Source organism: Panthera pardus, unplaced genomic scaffold (genome assembly GCF_024362965.1).
Source record: "Panthera pardus isolate Hobbes unplaced genomic scaffold, ASM2436296v1 HiC_scaffold_6, whole genome shotgun sequence".
In the NCBI taxonomy this organism is placed as follows: domain Eukaryota; kingdom Metazoa; phylum Chordata; class Mammalia; order Carnivora; family Felidae; genus Panthera; species Panthera pardus.
The window spans coordinates 29,082,350-29,107,352 of NW_026526991.1; the positions used below are offsets into that span (position 1 = coordinate 29,082,350).

At 38.1% G+C, this 25,003-nt stretch overlaps 2 protein-coding genes and 1 long non-coding RNA gene across 3 annotated transcripts in view; all 3 read left to right on the forward strand.

Annotated features, from left to right (window-relative positions):
* EPYC (epiphycan) overlaps positions 1 to 4,653 on the forward strand; it is a 36,464-nt gene extending 31,811 nt beyond the window's left edge. The window contains exon 7 of the mRNA XM_019446412.2: positions 4,125 to 4,653. Within this exon, the coding sequence (XP_019301957.1) occupies positions 4,125 to 4,295 (171 nt within the window). The 3' untranslated portion in view covers positions 4,296 to 4,653. The remainder of the gene's footprint in view (positions 1 to 4,124) is intronic.
* A 6,738-nt stretch (positions 4,654 to 11,391) lies between these two features.
* CCER1 (coiled-coil glutamate rich protein 1) lies at positions 11,392 to 13,659 on the forward strand. The gene has a single exon (XM_019446411.2). The coding sequence runs from the start codon at positions 12,134 to 12,136 to the stop codon at positions 13,415 to 13,417; it is 1,284 nt and encodes a 427-aa protein (XP_019301956.2). The 5' UTR covers positions 11,392 to 12,133; the 3' UTR covers positions 13,418 to 13,659.
* A 408-nt stretch (positions 13,660 to 14,067) lies between these two features.
* Positions 14,068 to 15,459, forward strand: LOC128775025 (uncharacterized). The gene is made up of 2 exons (XR_008419599.1): positions 14,068 to 14,218; positions 15,315 to 15,459. It is a non-coding gene; the product is annotated as an uncharacterized LOC128775025 (long non-coding RNA).
* Positions 15,460 to 25,003: the final 9,544 nt, after the last annotated feature.

A 25,003-nucleotide genomic window follows, 5' to 3' on the forward strand; every position in this document is an offset into this window, starting at 1 on the left:
GCCAAATATATAGATATAGATACAGATATAGATATAGATATAGATATAGTAATTAAGAATGAAGGCTCTGGCAAAAGCAGATTCCCCAGGATGAAATTCTACTCCCAACACTATCTAAAGATTGTATAAAATAGCTGAACCTCCTTGCACCACAGTTATAGGAACACGGTAAGTTCTTACATGTGAGGCACAATTATTATTAACAGCAGGTACCTATTACCTATCAAAGAAAATAGTATAGCACATAGGCACTAAATCTGTTACTCCTGATGGACACTTTGCAATGAGAAGAGGGTCAATTCAACAGAATGATAAAATGATTATCAACATATATGCACCTAACAATGTATAATTATATATTCCTATATATTATTATTAATCATTATTACGTTATTATAATAACGATTATAAACAGTATGCCTCAAATTGTGTGAAGCATGAATAGAAGTGAAGGTAGAAATAGACAATTCAACAAGAAGTTGGATCTTCAATACTTCACTTTTAATAATGGGTAGAATGCCTGTCATAAGATCAACTAGGAAACAGTTCAAGAAGATCTTAGCAGCACTATAAATCAACCAGACTTAACAGTCACCTACAGAACATTCTACCCAACAACAGCAAAATACACATGGTTCTCAAGTGTTCAACGAACATTTCCCAGGATAGATCATATGGTAGGCCACAAAACTGGCCACAACAAATTGAAAAGAATTGAAATTATGCAAAGTACATCTGGGTATAATGGAATTAAAATAGAAATCAATAACAAAGGAAATCGGGAAAATTTACAAATATGTGGACATTTAACATTTTCCTTAATTAACAATGAGTTAAAAAAGAAATCCAATAAATGATTTAAGCAAGGTAGTAGGTAACAAAATCAATATACAAATATTAATTGTATATGTATACACTATAAATGAACAATTTGAAAATGAAATTAAGAAAACAATTCCATTTTATATTAGTCACAAAATAATAAAGCACCTAAGAATAATTTTCACACAAAAAGTACAAGATATATAGATGGAACACATATTGTTGAAAGACTTCTGCACAGCAAAGGAAATAATCAACAGAGAGAGGAGATGATCTATAGAATGAAAGAAGATATCTACAAACTATACATCTGATAAGGGGTTAGTATCCAAAATATATGCACAACTCAAACAACTCAATAAAATATCGACTATATTGGCCAAGTACCTAAATAGGCATTTCTTAAAAGGAAACATACAAATAGCCAACAGGTATATGCAAAGATGCTCAACATCACTAATCATAAGGGAAATGCAAATCAAAGCCACAGTGAAATGTCACCTCGTTGAATGGCTATTATCAAAAAGACCAAAGATAACAAGTGTTGACAAGGATGTGGAAAAAAGGGAACCCTTGTCTGCTATTGGTGCAAATGTAGGGGTACAGGCATTCTAGAAAATGGTATGGAGGTTCTTCAAAAAGTTAAACAGAACTACCATATGATCCAGCAATCCCATTTCCAGATATATATTCAAGGGAAACTAAATCAGTATCTCGAAGAGGTATCTGCACTTTCAAGGTCACTGCAGCATTATTAACAATTGTCAAGATATGGAAGCAACCTAGGTGTCTCTCAATGGACCAATGGATAAAGAAATTTTGGTATATGTATACAATGGGTAATTATTAATTCTTTAAAAAAGAAAAAAAATTCACCAGGCACCTGGGTGGCTCAGTCGGTGAAGCCTCCAACTTGATTTTGGCTCAGGTCATGATCTCACGGTTCATGAGTTTGAGCCCTGCATCGGACTCTGTGCTGACAGTGCTCATCCTGCTTGGGATTCTCTCTCTTTCTCTCTCTCTCTCTGTCCCTCCAGCTCGCTCTCTCTTTCTCTCAAAATAAATAAATAAATACACTTAAAAAAAAAAAAAAGAAAAAATTCAAAAAAGAAAAAAAAATCTGCCATTTACAACAACATGGGTGAGAACATTATGCTGAGGGAAATAAGTCAGACACAGAAAGACACATATTATAAGACGTCACATGTAGAATCTAAAAAAGTCTAACTTCAAAGAAGAGAGTAGAATGGTGGTTGCCAGGGCTTGGGGGCTGGGGGATATGGGAACATGTTAGTCAAAGAATAAAAAGTTTTAGTTATTCAGAATGTATTAAGTTCTGGAGATATAATGTAATTCAGCATGGTGACTATAGTTAAGAATACTATACTGTGTACTTGAAATTTGTTGACAGTAGTGGATCTTAAGTGTTCTTACCAGAAACACACATAAAGGTAACCATATGAAGTGATGGAAACGTTAATTAGCTTGATTGTGGTAATCATTTCACCATGTACACATGTATCAAAACATTATGCTGTATACCTTCAATGTATGTAATTTTATCTGAGGAAAAATAGATCTAAATGAAGGAAAGATAGCCCATATTCATTGTTTGGAAGACTTAATATTAAGATGGAAATAATCCCCAAATTGATCCATAGATCTTTTATACAGAAAGTCAAAGTAATCCACTAAACCATTTGAACTTAAATGAGTTCAGCAACGTGGCAGGTGATGAAATCAATATAAAATATCAATTGCTCAATACATTAGCAATGAACTCAACCACAATGAGGTACCACTTGACATCCACTTGGTCAGCTAAAATAAAAAAGACAGATAATTACAAGTGTTGGTTAGGATGCAGAGAAAATTGGAACACTCATACATTGTTGGTGGGAATCTAAAATGGTGCAGCTACTTTGGAAAACAGTCCAATACCTCCTTGAAATGTTAAACATAGAGTTGCTGTATGACCCACAGTTCAACTCCCAGGCATATATCCAGGAGAACTGAAAACATCTGTGAGCACAAAACTTGTAGGCAAATATTCATAGAAGCATTATTCATAAAAGCCAAAAGTATAAACAATCCAAATTTCTGTAGCTGATGAATTGGTAAAAATGTGGTTATGTCCACACAATGGAATATTATCAGGCAATAAACAAGTGCCGATACACGGTACAAAATACATAAACCTTAAAAATACAATTGGAAATGAGAGAACCCAGTCACAGAAGATGCTACGTGATTTAATTTACATAAAATATCAAAGTAGGAACATCCATAAAAACAAAAAGTAGATTAGAAGTCATCAGGGGCTAGAGATAGAGAAAAATGGTGGGGGGGTGGGGGGTGGGGGAAGTAATTGCTAACATCTGTGGGATTTGGGGGGATGTTTAAAGTGTTCTAAATTAAGTTATGGTGATGGTTGTATAACTCCGTGACTATCTTAAAAACCACTGAACTGGGGCGCCTGGGTGGCTCAGTCGGTTAAGCAGCTGACTTCGGCTCAGGTCATGATCTCGCGGTCCGTGAGTTCGAGCCCCGCGTCGGGCTCTGTGCTGACAGCTCAGAGCCTGGAGCCTGTTTCAGATTCTGTGTCTCCCTCTCTCTGACCCTCCCCCATTCATGCTCTGTCTCTCTCTGTCTCAAAAATAAATAAACGTTAAAAAAATTAAAACAAAACAAAAAAAAACCAACACTGAACCACACACTTAAAGTGAATGAATTTTATGTTATATAAAATATATCCAATAAAGCTATTTTTAAATACATATTTCTGGGCCCTGCTTATGTCCCTAAGATTTGCTCACTCTCTCCCTCACTTTATTGACTTCAGCCATTTTGACTTTTTTCCCATTCTTGAACATTCCATGGTAATTACTCAGATTGAACATGGTGTTCTCTCTCCCTGCAATATTCCTACCTTGGCTCTTTCCATTCTCAGCTCCATTGCTACCTCTTAAGATAACTTTCCACAGTGACCACCCTTCCTTTTCCCTACTCATCATTTTTAGAAATAACATTTTCTTTAAATTTGTTTTCTCACTTTCTTATTTTACATTTCTATTACTGAAATGTAAGCTCCATTAGGGCAAGCACATGTCTACTTTGTGCTTCAATGATTTAATCCCCACTGCCTAGAAAGTGTTCAATGCATAATGATCCCTAACATGCATTTTTGGATAAGAGAAAGAACAAAAGAATAAAAATGGGGGTGAGGCAAAATGCACTATGCTATTAATCAATACTAGGCATATGTTATATTTTGTCCTATAATTTATTATCATCTCTTTTAGAATAACAACATTTTGGAGATGCATGAAGATACTTTCTGCAACGTTAAAAATTTGACTTATATCCGTAAGGCGCTAGAGGATATTCGATTGGATGGAAACCCTATCAATCTCAGCAAAACTCCTCAAGCGTACATGTGCCTACCTCGTTTGCCTATTGGGAGTCTTGTCTAATTGCGGATAATGGTTAGCATTATGATGCCCGCTATAACGAAACAATTCTTACTGCTCTCTTCAGAAACAAAAGCTCAGCATGATACTTTCAAATAGTGTTCTGAAAAATGATATAATTTCACAAAATACAACTAAAAGTTTTAAGATATGATGACAGTTTATCAATTTAAGCAAACACCAGATAAGTCAAGGATAAAAACAAATGATGTACAGAAAGAGTGAAACCAAATGACAAAAAAAAAATATGTATCTATTTCGCAGATATTCTTGAAAATCACATGTAACTTGCAGGCTTTAAGGATTTCTGTCCCATATAGTTTCAAGTTAAGTACATAATAAAGAAAAAATTTTAAATGAGCACTTTAGGTGTATTGTCAAGATTTAGATTTTTTAATTAAACTTTCCTTTTCCTTTTTTTTTCCACTAAAGCATGTTTCTGTTTCCAAATTTATTAAAGAAAATCAAAGAGAGAATAAAAGTATTTGAAATCTACAATGGCCTTGTGGGCAAATATTCATTATAATGCAACATACAAATAATCATATCCAACAACAACAAAAAAAAAACACATGGCTTTGGTTGTTGAATAATAATGTTTTATCACCTTAAAGATCTATCAACTCATTTTAGAACCTTGCTTAAATGGAAATTTGTTGGCATATCTCATAAGATGGTGGTGTAGTAGGAAGACTTTAGGCTTGTCTCATCCCTTGAACACAACTAGATAACTATCGAATCATTCTGTTGGTATATCTTTATGCCTGTGAACAAAAGAAAGTTTATAAACTAGAAGACAGACAATGGATGATATGAGAGCTACATTAGGGAAGAAGCTAAGGAATGTGTTCTAAGGAAAGTTGATCTTTCTGAAATGTATGATCATAATACAGGCACATTGTTAAAAAGTGAAAGATGACAAAAGAATATACAATGAAAGGTGATTTTCCTTCCAGCTGCAAACCTCAAGTTCCACTCCCAAGAACAAACTAGGCAATCGTTTTCTTGTCACTTTTGTGAAAGTTTCCGTAAGAAACAAAAACTTGTACATAAGCAGTTACTCCTCTTTATTACAAATATACATGTTCAGGTGCCACACACACATATATATCACCATAATATATGCATCTATACATGTAAACATGGATTTTTAACTACAATAATCACTATTCTAAACCTTGCTTCTTTCACTTAAAAATAGTTCTCGATGATTTTTCCATATCAGCACATACAGCTCTACTGATTCTGAAAAGCACGTATCAGCCCATTACATGAGCATACATTTTATGTTCTTTTATTTACACTAAAACTGGAAGGACTAGCCTTATGTAAACAAAAATAATTTTGTGTACATGTGAGAGTACATCTGTGGATAAAGCCATAGAAGTGGAATTCTGGGTTGAAGAGCATATTATTTTAAATGTTAATAAATATTACTAGATTGGCCTTCAAAGATGTTGTACCCATTTATACTTTCACCAACAGTGTGGGAGAGTGCACAATTCTCTATACCTCACGAAAATGTTTTAATATCAAACTTCTTCATCATTGCATAATCTGTTTCTTATGTTGTTTTTTTTAAATTTGATTTTTGAGACAGAGAGAGAGAGACAGAGTGTGAATGGGGCAGGGGTAGAGAGAGAGGGAGACACAGAATCTGAAAAGTAGGCTCCAGGCTCTGAGCTGTTAGCACAGAGCCCAACACAGAGCTCGAACCCACGAACTGTGAGATCATGACCTGAGCTGAAGTCGGCCACTTAACAGACTGAGCCACCCAGGCGCCCTTGCGTAACTATTTCTGAATTAATATATTAAAGTAAAAAAAGAGACAATTGGCAATAGTACACCTTTAACAATTAAAAACATACAATATATTGTGGCACCTGCGTGGCTCAGTAGGTTAAGTGTCTGACTTCGGCTCAGGTCATGATCTCCTGGTTCATGAGTTCATGGTTCATGGGGTCGAGCTCTGTGCTTACAGCCCAGAAACTGGAGCCTGGAGCCTGCTTCGGATTCTGTGTCTCCCTCTCTCTGTGCCCCTCTCCCGCTCACGCTCTTTCTCTCTCTCTCTCAAAAATAAACATTAAAATTTTTTAAATAAAAAATAAATAAAAACTTAAGGTATATATTTTTATTTTCAACTATCTCTTTCAGGCAAATATATTTCTTCATCTATATTTTCTGAAATTTTTCTCATTATTTCATACCATCCATTATATGCCATTATTTATAGACAGTATAGCTAAATCCAGAACTTCTGTAGTTCAGCAATTGAAGAGAATTGTTATGTTTTCCACAGTAGATGCGTAAGCATTTCTTTGTTTCAGTTTAAAAGTATAAATACCAATATGTCTGTAATAATTAAAAATATATATTAATTTGCTTGAGACATAAGAGGTAAAATTAATCATGCACCCTGTGAATCATAATTTGTAGACCCCAAGTTGTAAACCTTAGAAAAGAATAACCATCAAGCCATCATTATAAAACAGTGATATTTAGAAATTAATTGAGCTTTTGTTTGGACTTTTTAGATACACTCCAATACATGATTCTGAATCAGACTAAAAGTAGAATTCTAACTTTGCAACTCTATATTCGTTTTCTATTATTGCTTTAAAAAAATTGGCACAAAATTAGCATCTTACTATCTCACAGTTTATATAGGTCAGAAATCCTACATGAACCAACTAGGCTCTCAGCTAAGGATTTCACAGTTGCCAGAGTCCCATAATGGTTTTAGAGACCTATAAAAATGTCTTCATTCTTTTAATATAAAACAAAGCAAGATAATGGTAATAATGATAATAAATATGCAGTAATGAATCTAGCCTGGATTATATGTTTCCTTATTTCATATGGAATATGCAATATGATGATAACATTTTAGCATTCCTTGTAAATGCATCCTATTTTTCAGTGGCCATTTCCAACACGTTACATTCTTCATTGAAAGCTTTAATTCTAAAACTGGCCCCTGATTAAATGCTGTGTTTTTTAATAAACTTTTTTTCTTTATTCAATTGTACACAGGTTTATTTTTCTCGAATATTACAGGCCATTTTTCGGGGGGGGGGCACTTCATTCTGTTGCCCCACAATACAGCATACTTTAAACTTATTTATAAACAAACATTTTCATGCTAATAATTCCTAATTAATCATTACTGACTACACATGTTTTTCAGATGTCATGACTACAGTATGTCAGGTTAATTCTCTGAAAATCTTGAGTGAATAAAAGATTAGTAATATTTTCAAAGCGTGATAACAAATAATACCTACACATAGTACTATTACCAATACAAAATTCCCATCCTTACTTCTCTTTAAATCTGCAGAAACTATCTTTGTAGTTATCTCGTTACAAAGTTAACTTTCTCTTCATAATTTACTTAAATGACACCAGGAGTCATAAGTAGAAAAGCACCACAATGTTATTCTTTGATGCACAATAGGCCTCACAATATGCCAACTATCCCCAAACTTCCCAAATTATCAAGGGAAAGCAATGAGTAATTTGTATCTCACTATTTTTTAATATGAAATTTATTGTCAAATTGGTTTCCATACGACACCCAGTGCTCATCCCAACAGGTGCCCTCAATGCCCATCACCCACTTTGAAAGCTGGTCTTAATACTTTGCATTTAGCCTCTAAGACCAATAGATGGTGCCTCCCCTTGTGATTTCAACTTCCTGTGCATGGATACCTTCAGGGTGGCAAAAAGCAAGTTCTTGAGAGTGCATAAAATATGTTCCCTTTATTTTTTTTTTCATTTACCATAGAACTTAATTGGTTACAAAGACGGATCTAAAAAATATTTGTTGAATTTTATTTATCTGACCAAATGTATCAGGTATATCCAACTTCTAGCTACAGAATTTTTTATACGTTTAATTAACTGAGGTTTGCTTTCTAAAAGCCAATTGAAAAAATGCTAAAATCTAGTAACTCATATTGGCAAACTGGAATAGTTTAAATATAGTGTTCGTGATAAATATAAAAATGAAGTACCTATCTTCTCATAGCTTGTTTTGTATACCAGGGCTTTCGCTGACCGAATTTTGAATGAGTTACTACTGCCATCAAGTGTTTGAATTCATCCTTTTCAATTCACACAAATGCACAAAAAACAACACTAAGATAGCAGTGTGTTTTCAACTTAAAAATATACTGTCTCGCGTACATAAAGCCTAGTGTAACCTATGCTGTCATGTGGCACTCAGTGGAATTTCAAAATGTAAAATGTCATTAAGTCTCCCAAATAAAATCATAACTAGCTACCAAGAAGTACATATTTTACTAAATTTACTTGGTATATGTGATGAACAAACTCTACGGTAATCCCCCAATTAACTTCCCACCTCTTGGTATCCGTGCCTTTGTGGAACCTTTTCCTCTTGAATGCCGGTAAGACATGGGGTCTTGCTTCTAACCAATAGAGTATAACAAAGATGATGGATGTCACAAATGTCAATGTCAAGCCCATGCTATGATACATATGTACGTGTGTGTGTATTCATTGTGCTAGGAAGCACCAGGGAGATCTGCCTTGCTGACTTGATTGGAGTGAGTAGCCATATTGAGCCTAGGCCTTCCCATGGCAAAGAAGTGAGAATGGTCTCTAGGAATGGCTGTTGACCCCTAGGACTTGTGGGTGGCCTCCAAACCTCAGGGCATCCTCCAGCCAACAGACAGCTGGAGGGTCCTAAAGGCAGGGTCCTAATTTGTATACCCACAACAGATTCTGCCAATAACATTTTCCCAAATGGAGCCTCCAGATAAGAACCAAGCCAGACAAGTGCCTTGACCATAGCCTGGTGAGACCCTGAGCAGAGGACCCAACTAACACCCGAAAAGTCTGAAGTAACAAGTGTACATTGTTTCAGTGAGTTTGTGAGAATTTGTTACTCAACAGTAGGAAACTAATACAACATACTAAGCCATGGCAAGTGTGTTATATTTTCATGATGAATTAGAACACCTCATATTACAGTATTTAAAGAACATGGGCCATTAAAAGATGTCTTAAAAAATTCCTTAGTTGCATTTCTGAAAGCTGTGTTTACCATACTCAGGCAATAATTTTCTTGGTGATTTACCACTACATGAACAGCCAGAATTACAATGCCAATCTTTTGATAAAACTAAAACTCATAAATCATAATTTTCTGTTTCTCTTAAGAAGAGGAAGGATGGGGCAAGAACAATACCACATTAATGTTCTTTAATAAGGGGAATTAATATGAAATGTATACGTCACCGTGGAACAATTGTACAAAAAACAATGTCCTTGATTATCTGAGTTAACCTTTTTTGAAACGAGACATTGGTGAGAATTCCACTATGGCACCATGGTCAGTTTCTAAAGTTCCCAATTAAAACCCAATATCATATACCACATAGGTCCTCAGAAAAAATAAATCTGGGGTGTCACCATTCCAATTTGAATTAAGCAGAGTAAAGGGACAGTAACTGCCAAATGTCTGGGTCTACATCCAGAAAGGGACACTGGAGGCTAAATGTGTCAGCATTCTGCACTTTGAGTCAAGCAGGCTAGTCTCAGCAAACCACAGAGCAAACAAAATTGAATGAAGCCTGTGGAGCCTGCAGGTCCCACGGCAATGGCTGAAGTCCTGATCCAAGAATCCCCACACTGTTCTCCGTTTTCAACCAGGAAAGCCTACATGACCTCTGCAGGCTTCATGGCGCTTCCACCTTTTACTTTTTTGCCATTTACTGGGGGCTTGTATAGACTCAGGTTCCCAATGGGCAACGTTCCATTTTCCGCAATTCTACTCACCATAGGAAAGCAATAAAGGGATATACTCCGAGATGGTTTTTCTCTAGGATCAGGCCTCGGGGCATTTCCTTGATGTTTCTGAAAAGTGGAACAAGAAAAAGTCACAGGGCAAGGACACCTATTTGGGCATTACCCACAGGGTTACTAATCTTTACATACACTGAATCAACTTCTTTATCCTCAAGTAGTTAGTATGATAACAATGATAGTTAACAGCTACTGAGTGCTCATGGGGTACCTGCACTAGCTGTTTTAATGAAGTGCCCTATGTAATCATTAACACAACCCTATGGAATAGGTATTATAACTGTTTTCTGGGTATGGGTAAGGAATCTGAGGTTTACAGAGACTAATAATCGGTAAATTGAAATTCAAGCACATTTTTTAAATAGATTTCAAGTTTTTTAGCAGCTTAGGTTCACATTTGAATTGAGTGTAAGATCTCCCATATACAGAGATTTCCCATATACCCCCCTCCCCACTCATGCAGAGCCTCCCCCGTTACCAACATCCCTCACCAGAATGGTACTTTCCTTTCAACCGCTCAACCTACAGTGACACATCATCATCACCCAAAGTCCATAGTTCACATTAGGGTTCAGTCTTGATATTGCCCATTCTATGGATTTGGATGAATGCATAATGACATACATCCACCCTTATAGCATCACTCAGAGTATATTCATGATAATTTAAATCAAAATATTTTCAATGTAATGTTATAAACGCTCCCAACGAATGGGTTTTCTGGTACAGATAGAGGGACATATGAAAAGACATAACTGGCATATTTGTGTTCTCACGAATATACATCCTGGTACTATTTATTTAATCAGTGGACATTCACGTGCTATGATACAATTAGCACAGTGCTTTCCTATAGGATTTCACAAGTCCTATTTAAGGAGGGTGGGCAGTAGAGGAGAGTCACGTGGTTAAGCATGTGGGTTCTGTGGCCAGACAAACCTAGGTTTCAATACCAGCCCCGAAGCACTTAATCCCCTTGGTAAAATAACCTCTCAATTTCCTACTCTGTGAGGTGTGATAACAATGCCTACCTCACAGGGGAGGTGTGAGGGCTACGTGCGGTGAGCCCACGCTTGCTGCAGGCACACGCAATAAATGTTCGTGGTAGTGTTTTCCCACATGACGCACTATAACTCTCAAGAGTTAGAAGAGTGTGCACAGGCCATAAAGGAAGGAGTGGGGCCCAGTTTTCTGACTCTAGGCACTTTCCCTTTATCCCCTTATCCTCCAAAGGTATAGGATATAAGTTTTCCAATGTACAAGCCCCCACCCCCCTACCCCCCTTCCAAGAGGTTCAGCCAACGGTCCAGCTTCCATATGCTCGCACGTCCAGGGGGTACAAAGGTATCAAATATTATCAGAGTTGAGCACAACCCCAGCCTAGGGCCCTCTTTCCCTCCTTCAAAAACTGCGTCACAAGCCCTCTGCGAACCTTCACAGGGCACCTCGTTCCACCCGGAATCCCCCTCCACCACAAGGGGAACGACCTCGGCCCCAATTGGCTATCACCCTGGGCAACCAAGGACGCGGTGGGCACGCGGCGGCTCCGGCCGGTATTTAAAGGCTGCCTCTGCCCTCGGCCCCTCAGTCCCACCAGGACTGCGACGGTGAAGCACCTGGGTTGGGAGTGAGCTGCAAGGTAACACGCAACCCTTGCCTCCCCGGTTCCCAGCCCGCGCCTCTGCCGAGGCGGGTGTGTGTGGGACCCGGGAGCGGGTCTCGCTGTGCGTCGCCCACCAACACCTTCCTCCCCCACCATCCTTACCCAGCCCCAGTCCCGCCCAACCCACCTGGGCAAGACAACTCGGGTGCGAAGAGATTACGAAGGAAGAGCGATCAAGCAAGCGGAGAAGAGGGAGAAGAGGAGACCTCTTGGAGAGAAAGGCGTGATCCCAGGAGCAGGCACGTGGTGCTGAGCGGACTAACGAGGCTCTTCAGCTCTTCGGATCTGGCCAAACTTGACCGCTACCCGGACGCTTCCATTTAGACCTCCCGGAGCTCCCTGAACGATGACCCAGACTCTCCACAAAAGGGAGGACCCTCTGAACCTGGGCGGCGGCTGGGCATCCTCGGCCCCGTTAGGCACCTGGTCTTCCTGGCACCGAAGGCGCAGGGGCGCTCCAATAAACAAGCGGCGCTACCGCTCTGGTCCCAAGTCTGAGTATGAGCCCCCCAGGAAGCAACAGCACGGTCCGGGCCCCTGGTTCCAACCACCCCGACGGCCCCACTGGGAGGTGTACTCTAACTGGGGGCGCTGGGGAGGGCCCTGGCGCCCACCTCCAGAGGGATGCTGGAGGCCTCCAGGCCGAGTGCAAGTGATCCGGGTGTACGGGCTGCAGCCTCTCTGCCTCTGCTGCTGCTCCTGCTGGCGTGGGCCCTGGAGCCCGCGCTGGGCCAGGCCCCCGGGCAGGAAGAAGCGCTGGGGCCGCAGGGGCCGCGGCCTGCGCCGCCACCCTCGCCGCTCCTTCCCCAGGAGCCCGCCCGTGGATCTGAGCACGCTGCTCCGGCCGGTCAACCTGTACGGGTGGCGGGCACCCGGCATGCGGGCGCCGCGGAACACCACCCAGTTCATCATGAATCAGATCTACGAGGACATGCGGCAGCAGGAGAAGCTGGAGCGCCAGCAGGAGGCGCTGCGGGCGCAGCAGGCCCAGGCGCGCGGCCCGGCCTCCCCCGAGGGCCCCTCCTGGAACGACGCGCCCCCCAGCGGCGGCGAAGAAGCCGCGGAGCTGCGGGAAACTTTGTACAGCTTTGCGCAGAACCCGCCTCTGGTCTTCCCTCCGGACCAGTCTCCGACAGCACGGCTGGGGGAGGAAGAGGAGGACGACGAGGAGAAAAATGAGGAGTATGATGAGGAGGAGTGTGACGGGAAGGAAGAGGAGAGCGAGGAGGAGGAGGAGGAGGAGGAGGAGGAGGAGGAGGAGGCGGCAGAGGCCGAAGACGAAGAGGAGGTCCAAGAGGCGGACTGTGTGGATGAGGGGGAGGAGGAGGAGGAAGAGGAGGAGGAGGAAGAAGAGGAGGAGGAAGAGGAAGAGGAGGAGGAGGAAGAAGAGGAGGAGGAAGAGGCGGAAGAGGAAGAAGACGAGGAAATAGAAGAGGAGGAGGAAGGGGTGGAAGGGGAGGAGCAGAGGGAGGAAGAGAATCACTTACCTCTGGAAATGCCTTTATCGTTCCTAGTGGGCGCTGAGGAAGAGAGAGAGAACTTTATAAACTGTACTTATTTAAGCCCCACGCAGGTAATTCCCAAAATGCCGCAGGAAGCTCTCTTCATGTTAGACGACATTAACTGTTAGACATCAGGAAAGGGATTGAGAATGAGATGGAACTGATTTGAGGCTAAACTGCATTAGTAACTTATTAAAACCTAATTTAAAAAGTGGGTTCCATTAATAAACATATCTATGTAAAGCCCTCCTTTGACCATTATAAAACATTTAAAAATTGGTGTGTTTGTGTATGACTCTGGGTGGGGGAGGGGAGCTTTCAAATATAATTTAATTGGAAATGATTAAAGGCCAAATATTTTATTACTGCAGTTTGAATAGTTTCTTTTGGTGTTTTCCTTTCTAGACACTGGAGGTTTCTTTCTTTCTTTCTTTCTTTCTTTCTTTCTTTCTTTCTTTCTTTCTTTCTTTCTTTCTTTCTTTCTTTTTTCTTAATTCTGGCAATGCTGAAAGGTTTTTTTTTTTTCAACAAATTTATTCAACTGTCTACTTAATAAACTTGGAATCAACAGATATTTTGGCTGTTACATGTTTAAGAAGCACATGCCATGGCTAGTGAACGTCTATCAGTGCTCTTAATACTGAAACCATTTAAAAATGTCTGTATTTCAAAAAATATTTTTCCTAGTAGATTCTCCACCTTCAGAGTTCATTTTTGAGGGTTGTATTTTGATGACCCTATTTGCAGTGTCTTGTGGCATCGCTCATTTATATTCCTTGTTCCGCAGCGCTATGGATCTTCCTCAGAAGAACATGGAGTTGCTTCTGTGGAACTGGTTATCTGCCATGGCCTCAACAATCCATAAATCCATGCATGGAGAGGATTCCCCATGGTCAGAAGTCAACTTGTACATCTAGTTAAAATCCAAGGTAACGGCCAGCAATGGAACATAGCTTAGGTTTTGAAGCCTTGTTCCTGGATATATTCCTTGTCATAAGTTCACAGGAACCAGAAAAAATAGTTTTTGCACAATGGATTTTTTTAAAGGATTATTGGCCTATTGGGGGTGGAATGTTTTATTTCTTTCCCAGTTTGTCTTCCTTACAAAGGACAGGAAAACAAAGATGAGTAAGTGCAAGCCTATGTGAGCTAGTTTTTTAAGGTCTAAGCAATTACCCGGAGAGAATACATTATTCAGAGTAATAGCTTTTATTCAAACATTTTTAGGAAGTAGTAACACATTTCCTTCTGGGCACTTAATTCCAATAACTTAATAAAAGGTTCCACCGATGGCATATTCCAGAATATCCCTAGATGAAGAATTTGAACCTGCTTTCTCGAAAATGACATTTTTTTTTTTTACAAACTATACCTCCAGTTTGAACCACAATTTAGTATTTATTTGATGAAGAGAAGACTGTATGGTGGTATCTTACATGGATGTTGAATTTTACTCATATCCCAGCATACATAGCTTTGGGGGTAATAAGCTTAAGCTCTTGAAAAATAAAATAATTGAAGTGTTAAATGATAGTCCTCGGCTTTTCACTTATTATTTAATGTCAGAAATCTATTCAGCAATACTTCAGCTGTCAACAGGATGAACAGAAGAAACGACACACTATAGGAATCTTAAAATGACAACACTCCAAACTCTAGCAATGAATAACCAAACATTTAATAATACTCTAAAAAATCATTACTTTTCACAAGATACAGCTTCTGAATGACCTATAAAGGAGTTTAAAAATAGCCAGCCAGCCATATTACTGTTACTATTCTAATATGTATTTGTAGGGGGAAATCAAGAGTTCTGCTCCTGATACTGACCCACAAATTCTTGCAAATCAAAGCTCATAGAATATTTTGTCCAAGACATTACAATATTCACTGGGTCATAAATATGTTCTCATTAAGGATTTAGGATTTCATTTCTTCATTATCACATCTGGACAATTATCAGTTTATTATTACAAAAGATTCTACTTTTACGTTAAAAAATTTAACACATAATTGGCTCCACAGGCGCGCGGCATTCTTCGTTAGCCATTGTAAAGGATGTAAACCTCAAGAATTTCCTCCACTTCGCAAACTTTTGTTCAAAACACTCCTAGGGGCCAAGCAATGTAAATCCTGATAAGGATACAATGGTGAATAAACAAAATCAGTACTCTCGTGTTGCTTATGGTTTAGGAGAAAAGACACATTAAATGAGGAGTTAGACAAATTAGTCACTCTTCAAGCAATGCCAAGGAAATGCATCACTAGCAAAGTATGTATCACAGGAGTTTCCAAGGGGATGTTTACTGTGGGCAGAGGGAACCATGAGTGTAAAGGCAGAGAGCTGGGAGGAGCCTGGTGCCTTTAAGGGACTGAGGACAGAAATACGAGAATGTCCCGAAGGAGCAGCCAATGAACAGTGACAGAGGTAGGCAGAAGCTATGTTATCTATTAATTTCTGTGCAACCCATATCTTCTGAAATAGACACCAGCAAAAATTAATGACAAAAATGATTAGTACCTGATGATTCTCTATGGGAACTCTTGTTTTATTAGCCAGGTTGTGATGGCCCCTTTTCTAATCCTAAAGGCTAATATGAAATAATTAAATCATGCTGGGAGGAAAGAGGGATAGTCCCCCCGCCCCCAGTATACCCCACCATTACATTTCTCAGACTTCTCCCCATTCACTCCCATGTAATGACAGGATCCTAGGGGTTGTTGCTTAGCATGCTTGGAGCACTGTAGTTCTCCATTCTCATGGAGAACCTCTACGCAGCTTGTTCAGTACAACTTGATGATTCAGTAATATCAGTAAGAACTCAGAATAAATCTAGTCTTTAGTTTTAGAGTTAAGTGTACACTCGAAGAAAATACAATTTTCCAAAGTAAGTCTATCATTCTTAAAGTCGTTTCAAACTCGATGCGTGAACACGGCGATAAAGAGGTGCCATTTAGTCAATTCTCTCAAGAGGGGAGGTATTTCCCTTGCCAATGATAAGAAAGATAACATTATAAATCGCAGATATGTTTAGAAGACCTAGACTTGATAAGAATCTTTGCTGTCTATTCGCAAGTGTTTTTAAATATAGAGATTCCGGTATTTTCCTTTCCTAGTGACTGACAGCATTTCTTGATTTATCTTCATTACTCCATCTCCAGAGTAACTCAAAGGGATTTTTTTTTTCTGTGAAAATATTAGTCTTCTAAGGATGGTAAATACGTTTGACATTTAGAGATCAACTCTGAATTCTGAGTATGGTTTCATAAAATGTTTAACATCTGCTTATGAAAAAAGTAATTCCAACAGATTTAGTTCCATTACAATTAACACAAAAGGTGAAATAACCAGTTTCCTGATGGCCACACCAGACCTACAGAGTCTGGGAAGGAAATAATACAAATATCATCTCATAGGTGGTCTCAGGGCAAGGGAGTGAATAGGACTAAGAAAACAGCTTTAATTTTGATTTTAACAGCATAAGAAAATTATATATGCAGCTATGTTGTTCATATTTAGCTACATTTATATTAATGGAATAACAATAGAAAATTACTCAATATTCATGCTTCCAAATTCCTTTGGCCTTGGTTATCTGTGTATTTAAAGCAAAATCAGAATGTGGCTGCCTCTTACCTGTTTCAGGTACTATCGTTGTTCTGTATCCATTTACTCTGTATTTGCATCTATTTACATTTAATCAGTTAATGGAACATGGCCAGACATCAAGGTCAGTTGAGGGAAGAGAAGAGTTTGGGCCTTTGTGTGTGGTCACTGCTGCCTAAGAGTGCCTAAGTAGCCACTTTCGTTGGGTCTGTTTCCTCAAAGGTACTTGTCATACTCCATTACTGCTCAAGTCTACTGTGGAGATCAAATAACCCAATATTTAAGAAGTACAGTGTAGACTGCATCACCATTAATTAGACGCTAACCTACATCTAATCATAAAAATCATGTCGATTTCTGAACATGAGATCAGTTTATGTTCATTAACTAGGCTCATGAAGTGTCATCTCACTGCAGTTCTGTTGGACTGAGATATCTAGATATTTTAGTTGTTATCACTAAACTAAGAATGAACGAATCTGCCCTTGAAATTCGGTTTTGGCTCCTGGTAAAATAGTGTGCAAAAGTAGTGCTTTGGTGCCTTGCTATTGAAAGTGTAGTCCATGGACCACACAGCATTGGGTCCACCTGTGGTCTTGCTAGAACTATCGATGCCCAGCCTCCACCCAAACCTTTTGAGTTAGAGTCTGCTTTGTAGCACGATCTTTAAACGATATGCCTGCACAGTGAAGGCCTAGAAGCTTTGTGGTTGAGGGGTTTGTGCCATTGGAGAGTCCTCAAGGGAATTTAATGATCAAGGCTGCACTTTGTAGCTTCAAAACTTCTATTATTTACTACTGGTATGACCTCAGGCATGTTACTGAAATTTTGGCTTCTCACTCTCCTCATCTGTAGTTATCTGCCTCACGGGATTAAATGAGATTATGAAGGTTAAATGGGTCAATACATACCAAACACTCAGAACAGTGATATCCAATATCTACTAGTTATAATACTAAGTATTTAATAAATGCACAGATGAGACCATCGACATATCCTGGGGTGTCTAAAAGTCACTTGTTAGTAATCAGAGCAACTGTAAATGTAAAACCCCACAAGGTAAGTAACAAAATGATTCACTAACTACCTTGTTTCCCCATGGATAATTGTAATCAGATACATACTTTGAGCTGTACTTACTGTTGTGCAGGACTACGAAAATCAAATCTATATAGCTAGAAGTTTCTGTTCTTTATCATCTCCCCCTAATGCCAGGTCAGTGATGTTTCTTTCCTTCTTATGGCTGACATTAATACCCTAATGGCTAGTGCTAAGAACTACCCACCCCAGTCAGGATCATTCTTTTTTCATAGAGGCAATGTGTCTTTTCAAAATCAAAACACATGCATAGTAATGCTTAAAGAAGATTCTGTCTTATGCTACACCTAAGACAGTGAAAACTCCAATAAATATTAAATACCTGCTACAAGCCACCTATGTGGAAAACATACACTATTCAGAACAGAGATCTTAATACTTCAAAAAACATGTAAGCATATGCAAGATTTTTTTTTTAATTTTTTAATGTGTATTTATTTTTGAGAGACAGAGACAGAGGAGGGCAAGAGAGAGAGAGGGAGACACAGAATCTGAAACAGGCTCCAGGCTCTGAGCTGTCAGCACAGAGCTTGATGAAAGGCCCGAACTCACAAACCACGAGATCATGACCTGAGCCGAAGTCGGACACTTAACCAACTAAGCCACCCAGGTGCCCCAGCATATGCAAGATGCTTAAGATGTATTATCACATTGAAATACATAGCCACGCTGTGAACTAATGCTTTATTTTCCTTATACAGATGAAGGGCCTGAAATGCAAAGAAGCAAAATGTTTCAGGACTCATGTCCTCTGTTTGGAGTATAAAGTTATAGGCCCACTGTATTATTGGAACATATCTCCCTATTGTCTTATTTAAGACACCTTGGGTAGGAACAAAATTTCCTTTAATAACCTTGACCTGAGTTCCAAGGAGAGTACAAAAGATTATATTGTCTTCGATGTGGGGTTGATAATAATGGCACCTAAGGAAGAGATACTAATATTCCTGTCTCTGTTATAATTCTTACTACTAGTTTAACAGCTTATGTAAGTCATATGATGACGATCACTGTTGGTTAATAATTTTATATATGTGTGTGTCAATATACACGTATTTGGTGGGAAAAAAACACCTCACTGAGAAAATTTAGTTTTAGTGACTGTATTGCTTCTCATCTATAATTGAAATCAATGTTTTCATGATAGAAAAATATTCACAAAAATTGTAGGTAATTTTGTAGGTGTATTAAGATACTGGATATCATTCATAACACTATAACATTATTGAAGGTTCTGTCTTATGTTACTCCTAAAGAGAAACTATTAATATTAGCATCTTCTGTAGTTTTCATGTGGCATTTGGACTTTTTTATAACGGTTGATACTTCTATTATCATGAAATATTTGAGTATTCTCTCCTGTGAAGAGATTTAAAAGTTTAGCACGTCACTTTTAGTAATTCAAGACCTTTTACTGATGTTAATTTAATTTACCGGTTCTGACAAAACTCACTATTAAATTAGACTTCGTACGACATTTACTATTAATAGCACTACCAAAAGCAAAATTATAATGCTGGCATCTAGAATTGGATATTTTGTTGTTGTTGTAAGTTTCTTTCAATTGTAACATTCCACGGAGCTGAGAGATAATATAAAATGACAAGCTGAGGTCAGGACTAAGTGGATGTACATCTTCCCACCCCCAGTGGATTTTCCAAAGTCAATGTTCATCTTTTATTTATTCTTTTAAAAAAAAATAATGTTTTCCTTTTCTGAAAAAAATTTTGTGAATTCCACATTATTTCCTGCAATAAACCCATCACCTCAAGGTATATACCAGCGCAAATATTTAAATACAAAACGAAGCTAAATTAACTTACCTTTCTCTTACATACTCTCAACTTTGCCTTCAGACGCGGGACATATGCTCTGCAACTATTAATATATAGGGTGCCACCTAGTGGCAAAGGTTGGACATTTAGATGTAAACTAATGATCATGGCGTTCCTGTTGTATTCACAGATGCATTTTTCTGGTACACATACTATATTAATACATAGAAAATGAACATTTTAAAGGTGCTGGCCCAAGGACTTGATTAAGATGTCTGTATCATTTATTTGAACGTGTTGCCAACTGTCTTGGTGTTTAACAATAGCATCTTTTTGACCTATGAAACTAAGCCATAAACATAAACTATCAAACTGTAAAAGAAAGAAGGAAAACAGACCCAAAAGATTCTCGGATTTCCATGGATTATTATTTTTATACTTCTAATTTTATACTGATAATAAGTTTCTCTAAAGATATTACTATAATAAATCTATTTTGAATTCCTTTTGAGATTTACACCCCTAATTAATACAAGCAATGTATTTTTGACAGTATATTTGTTTTGACTTAAAACCAACAGCAGAGAAGACAATTAACAAATTTTGAATTTATTTTTCGATGCTTAAATTTTAACTCCCAGTTGCTAAAGTAAATAATGCTTAATACTTTAATCCTGAAAAATAAAACTATGTGCCCATTGGCCTAGTTTTATTTATTTTATTTTTATATTTTTTTTTCTAAAATTTAAGTTTTTATTTTAATTCCACTTCTCTGACATGCAGTGGTACATTATTTTGGCCTAGTTTTAAATGCAGGACTTGTGATCGTCAATTACCTCCTGGGACTTGAGCGTCATTTCATTTATTAATGATCACAGCCACTCCTTAGAGCACAACTTGTCAGGGAAAGAGACAACCCTGCTTATTTGTTTGTCTGGCATCCAGAGGATAATTAATATTTTTATTACTGTCCCATTTCCAGCTCTTTCCAGCTGCTTAACCACTTCTATTGGGAGCATAAGTCAGTGCTAAGGATTGGCTCTGCCTTAGCCTGAGAAGCAGTTTCCACGTATACAACTTTCTTAGTAACACTTGCATCAGTTGCTCCGAGCACCTCTGGAAAGAGCAGGTACTCAATTCACCGAGAATTCCATTATCCTTGGAAAATTATAGCTAGTTTTCTGTGGTTCTCCTCCGGCTAGAAAATCCCTCAGGGCAAGGAACTGATTTTCTATTTCAATACAGACTCTTACATATAAAAAGCCCTCAATAAATGTTTTTAATATTCTGAAAATATTTATTCTGAAAAAATGAAACGAAATGTATGAAACGAGCTGTGATCATTAGGTAGCTCTCATAGGGAAGCACAGTGACTTATTCATGATGAGTGTACTAAAACCACTTTCAGATGCACAACATCTCTCGCACCCTGAGCTCTGTGTTATACACTAGGCACATCCTTGTGGACAAAACAGACCTGTATAGGGACTGAACACAAAGTCCTTTAATCACAAGGAAGCTCTTAACTCAGGCTTGCTAGGCCACAGAATCATGAATATGAGCCACCTAGATAATGCCCCCAGCAACGATCTTCCTCTTCAAGTGCACCTGAAAATACATTTTAAGTTCAATTATCATTCTACAATTTAAATAGGTTTGGAAATTTAAATACTTATTTTTTGCCACGTTTCAACTTAACATTGCCTGAGTCCCTACCCTGTTCCAGGACCTGTGCCCTGAGTATAGGTTTAGTTTCCCAGGGAGAAAGCTGAAGCTGACAGCTACTGAAGAACTTACTCAAGGTCGCAAAGCTAACAAGTGACTGAAGTTGGAAGCCACACAGTCTGTTTCCTTGTATCGTTGCTCTACTCCATGAAATGGAGGGGAGTGTGATGAAATTTTAAATTCAGCTCAGATTAGTCAAGGACATAACTCAGAGTGGATATTCAAAGTCAAACTTCTGCAGTCATACTGCATATTGGAATACTGTCCTGGAAAAATGCTGAGTCTCAGTAATTGATGTCCAAAGGTTCTGTGATAAATTATTTATGGGAGGAGAAGTTTTTAAAGAGAGAAAAGAAACAGTGTGCAAAATTGTGCTAGAATCCTCACATCATTAGAGCCGTTTCCTGGCCCCTTTCCCCTTTCTTCTTAAGGTGAAAGTATAAAGCACGTTCTGATTGCAGAATTCTTCATTCTCTAAATTAGAAATCAGCTGTCACTAATGGAAGTGGGTGGAAATGGAAAATTGCTGGCTGCTGGCAGGGGAGGAGCCCAAGAGCTGCCACATGGCAGCCACGGTTAAGGAAAAATATAGAATACGGTGTAAAAAATACAGGCAGTAGCCAATATCAGGAGGTCAGTTGAAAGCTTTGGGTATAATGAAGTGTCCAAATGTAAGAGCTGAGTAAGTATCACCATAAGGAAAGCATCAGGAATGAGAGGAGGCAAGAATTTAAACAGGAAATGTGGATGAAATTAATAGAAAATACGGACTTGGGGCGCCTGGGTGGCTCAGTCATTTGGGCGTCCGACTTTGGCTCAGGTCATGATCTCACGGTCCGTGAGTTCGAGCCCCGTGTCGGGCTCTGTGCTGACAGCTCAGAGCCTGGAGGCTGCTTGGATTCTGTGTCTTCCTCTCTCTGACCACAGCCCCCATCTCGCTCGCGCTCTTCTCTCTGTCTCTCAAAAATAAACATTTAAAAAAAAGAAAGAAAAGAAGGATTTAGCTAGGAATAATGCTGTGTAAGATGTTACAATTCCTCTGTCACTCATTACCATAAGACCCAGTCATAAATATGACAAGAGACAGGGAGTTTAAATTTTGGTGTACGTTAAAATTCTTTTTTCAAAATAGTTTCCACTGGTCAATGGTATGTTTATGATTTTTCTAGCTTAAGCTTCCTACCTTAAGCCTCACCACTCCTTTAAGACATTTTTTATTTATTTATGTATTTATAAACCATCTACTAGATTCTGCATTTATCAGGAGAGAGTTGACAATGAATAAGACCAATGACTGTATTAGCATTGATTAGTTTGTCCAGTAATCAATTGATCAAACAATTGATTAGTTTGTCCTGCTTTGTAGCAAAGCTGTTGACTTGGAGGAAAAGAGAGTCCATAGAAGCAGAACAGCATTAAGATTTGAAGGGGATTAAGTGTGGTGATGCATTGGGGCACCTGGGTGGCTCAGTCGGTTGGGCATCTGATTTAGGCTCAAGGCATGATCTCACAGTCTGTGAGTTCAAGCCCTGCGTTGGGCTCTACACTGACAGCTCAGAGCCTGGAGCCTGCTTCAAATTCTGTCTCCCTCTCTCTTTGCCCCTCTTCCACTTGCCCTCTGTCTCTCTCTGAAAAATACAATACAATACAATACAATACAATACAATAAATTTTTCCCAAAATGTGGCGATGCATTGCTGATAGAGGCTGGAGGGAGAAAGCTGATTGGTCTAGACTACATACACAAGACAGAATCACACATATTTTACTGAAATCCTTGAAGTCAAGTGTGTTTTAGAACACAGAAATTTTCAGCATTTAGGTTGTTCATCTTCCTTAACCATGGTTCTACAAAAACTATAGAACACTAAAGTTTAGACTCATAACAGCTACTTTGCAAATAGAAGAAAATCAGTGCTCACTGAATTTAATATATATTAGGTATGTTACATGTAAGCTGCCCAGTAATTTAAATAGTTTTCCTAGGCAATGATCAAGTGTCAAGTTTACCTATCCAGGTAGATTAATTTATGATTCATCTTGATGTACCTAAGAATCTTTTCTATTCCATTATCAAATATACTACCCGCTCCTAAAATTATATATATATGCAAATATATAAATATATATTATATGTAAATTCATACTATAATATGTATACTGTAATATGTATATAAGATATTATGTATATGTATATGTATACATATATACACATATACGCATTTATAATTTCATATGACAAAATAGTTCCCTTTGGTATGCCATTATGCTTAGGCTAGTGATAATCTAAAAAAGGATAGGAATGACTTATGTTTGTCTTTGCCTTACAAGTGTTAATCAGACCTTCTACAGATTACTTAATTAAGGGTTTTGTGTGTGGTGGGGAGGAGAGATACATTCAATAAACATACACTTAAAAACAGATGGTAGGTCCAATTTGGGATGCCATTCATTCATTCACTCACCCATTGTGTTTTGTGTTCTTCCCAAATGTCAGCGACTACTCTAAGTGCTATAGATACAGTTAAGGGTTATATTCAAAATATTTAACCACTTGTACTATGGATATCAATTAATCAGAACAGACACTGACCAAATGGCACTCTAGGAATGACTGCATATAAAAAATAGTCTCTGCCTCCAGGGGGCTTAGCATTTATTGGGGAAGACTGATGAGTTAATAGGCAACAGATCTAACAAGGGTAAACACAGGACAATAAAACTTCTTCAAATAGTCTATGAAGTTGTTTTTTCCTTATTTATATTCTTACCTACTCCATAATTCTTGACACGTTGAAAATTGATAATCCAGAGGAATCCAATTAGCCAAAAATTGTTATCTTCAGAAGACAATTTAAAGTAAAATCATCTTTAGGGACTTTTTAAGAGAGTTAACTTTTGAAGTTGGCAGCTTCTTTTTTTTTTTTTTTTAAACAGGATATAAATCTCTCATAGCTGCTAAATCATCCATTTAAACCTACCTTAAAGATCTGTTGCTTTCAAGGTCCCGTATTTGTTACATAGCATATTAAGATTACTGCATAGATCATATTTCATGTTAAATATGCTTTCAGAAATTGCCATGATTGAAAAACATCAGAAATTGAAGCAAAGAAAATTATCCCATTTTTATTCGAATCAACCAACTAAATTACCTCCTGCCCTACTTGCTATGATTTGGAACCTAGTCATAAATGCTCAGAAACAAATGACTTTAAGGAATTTTGTTTGTTAATTTCTAAGACTTGAGATAGAAAATCCTTAGTATGTTAGCCTCTTAAACATTTTCAGGATATTAATTAAATTACTGATTATTTTTAAATTGAAGAATTTTCCCAAAATGTAAATTTTACCCCTGTAGTCAAATATCAGGATATCTATTTTCTAAAAATATTTCCGGATATGGACAAAAAAATTAGAAGTCAATCCTTAATGCATAAATAAAAGCTATATGCAGTTTTAATGTTACTTAGGAATACAAATAGATATATAAATTAATTAAATTATGC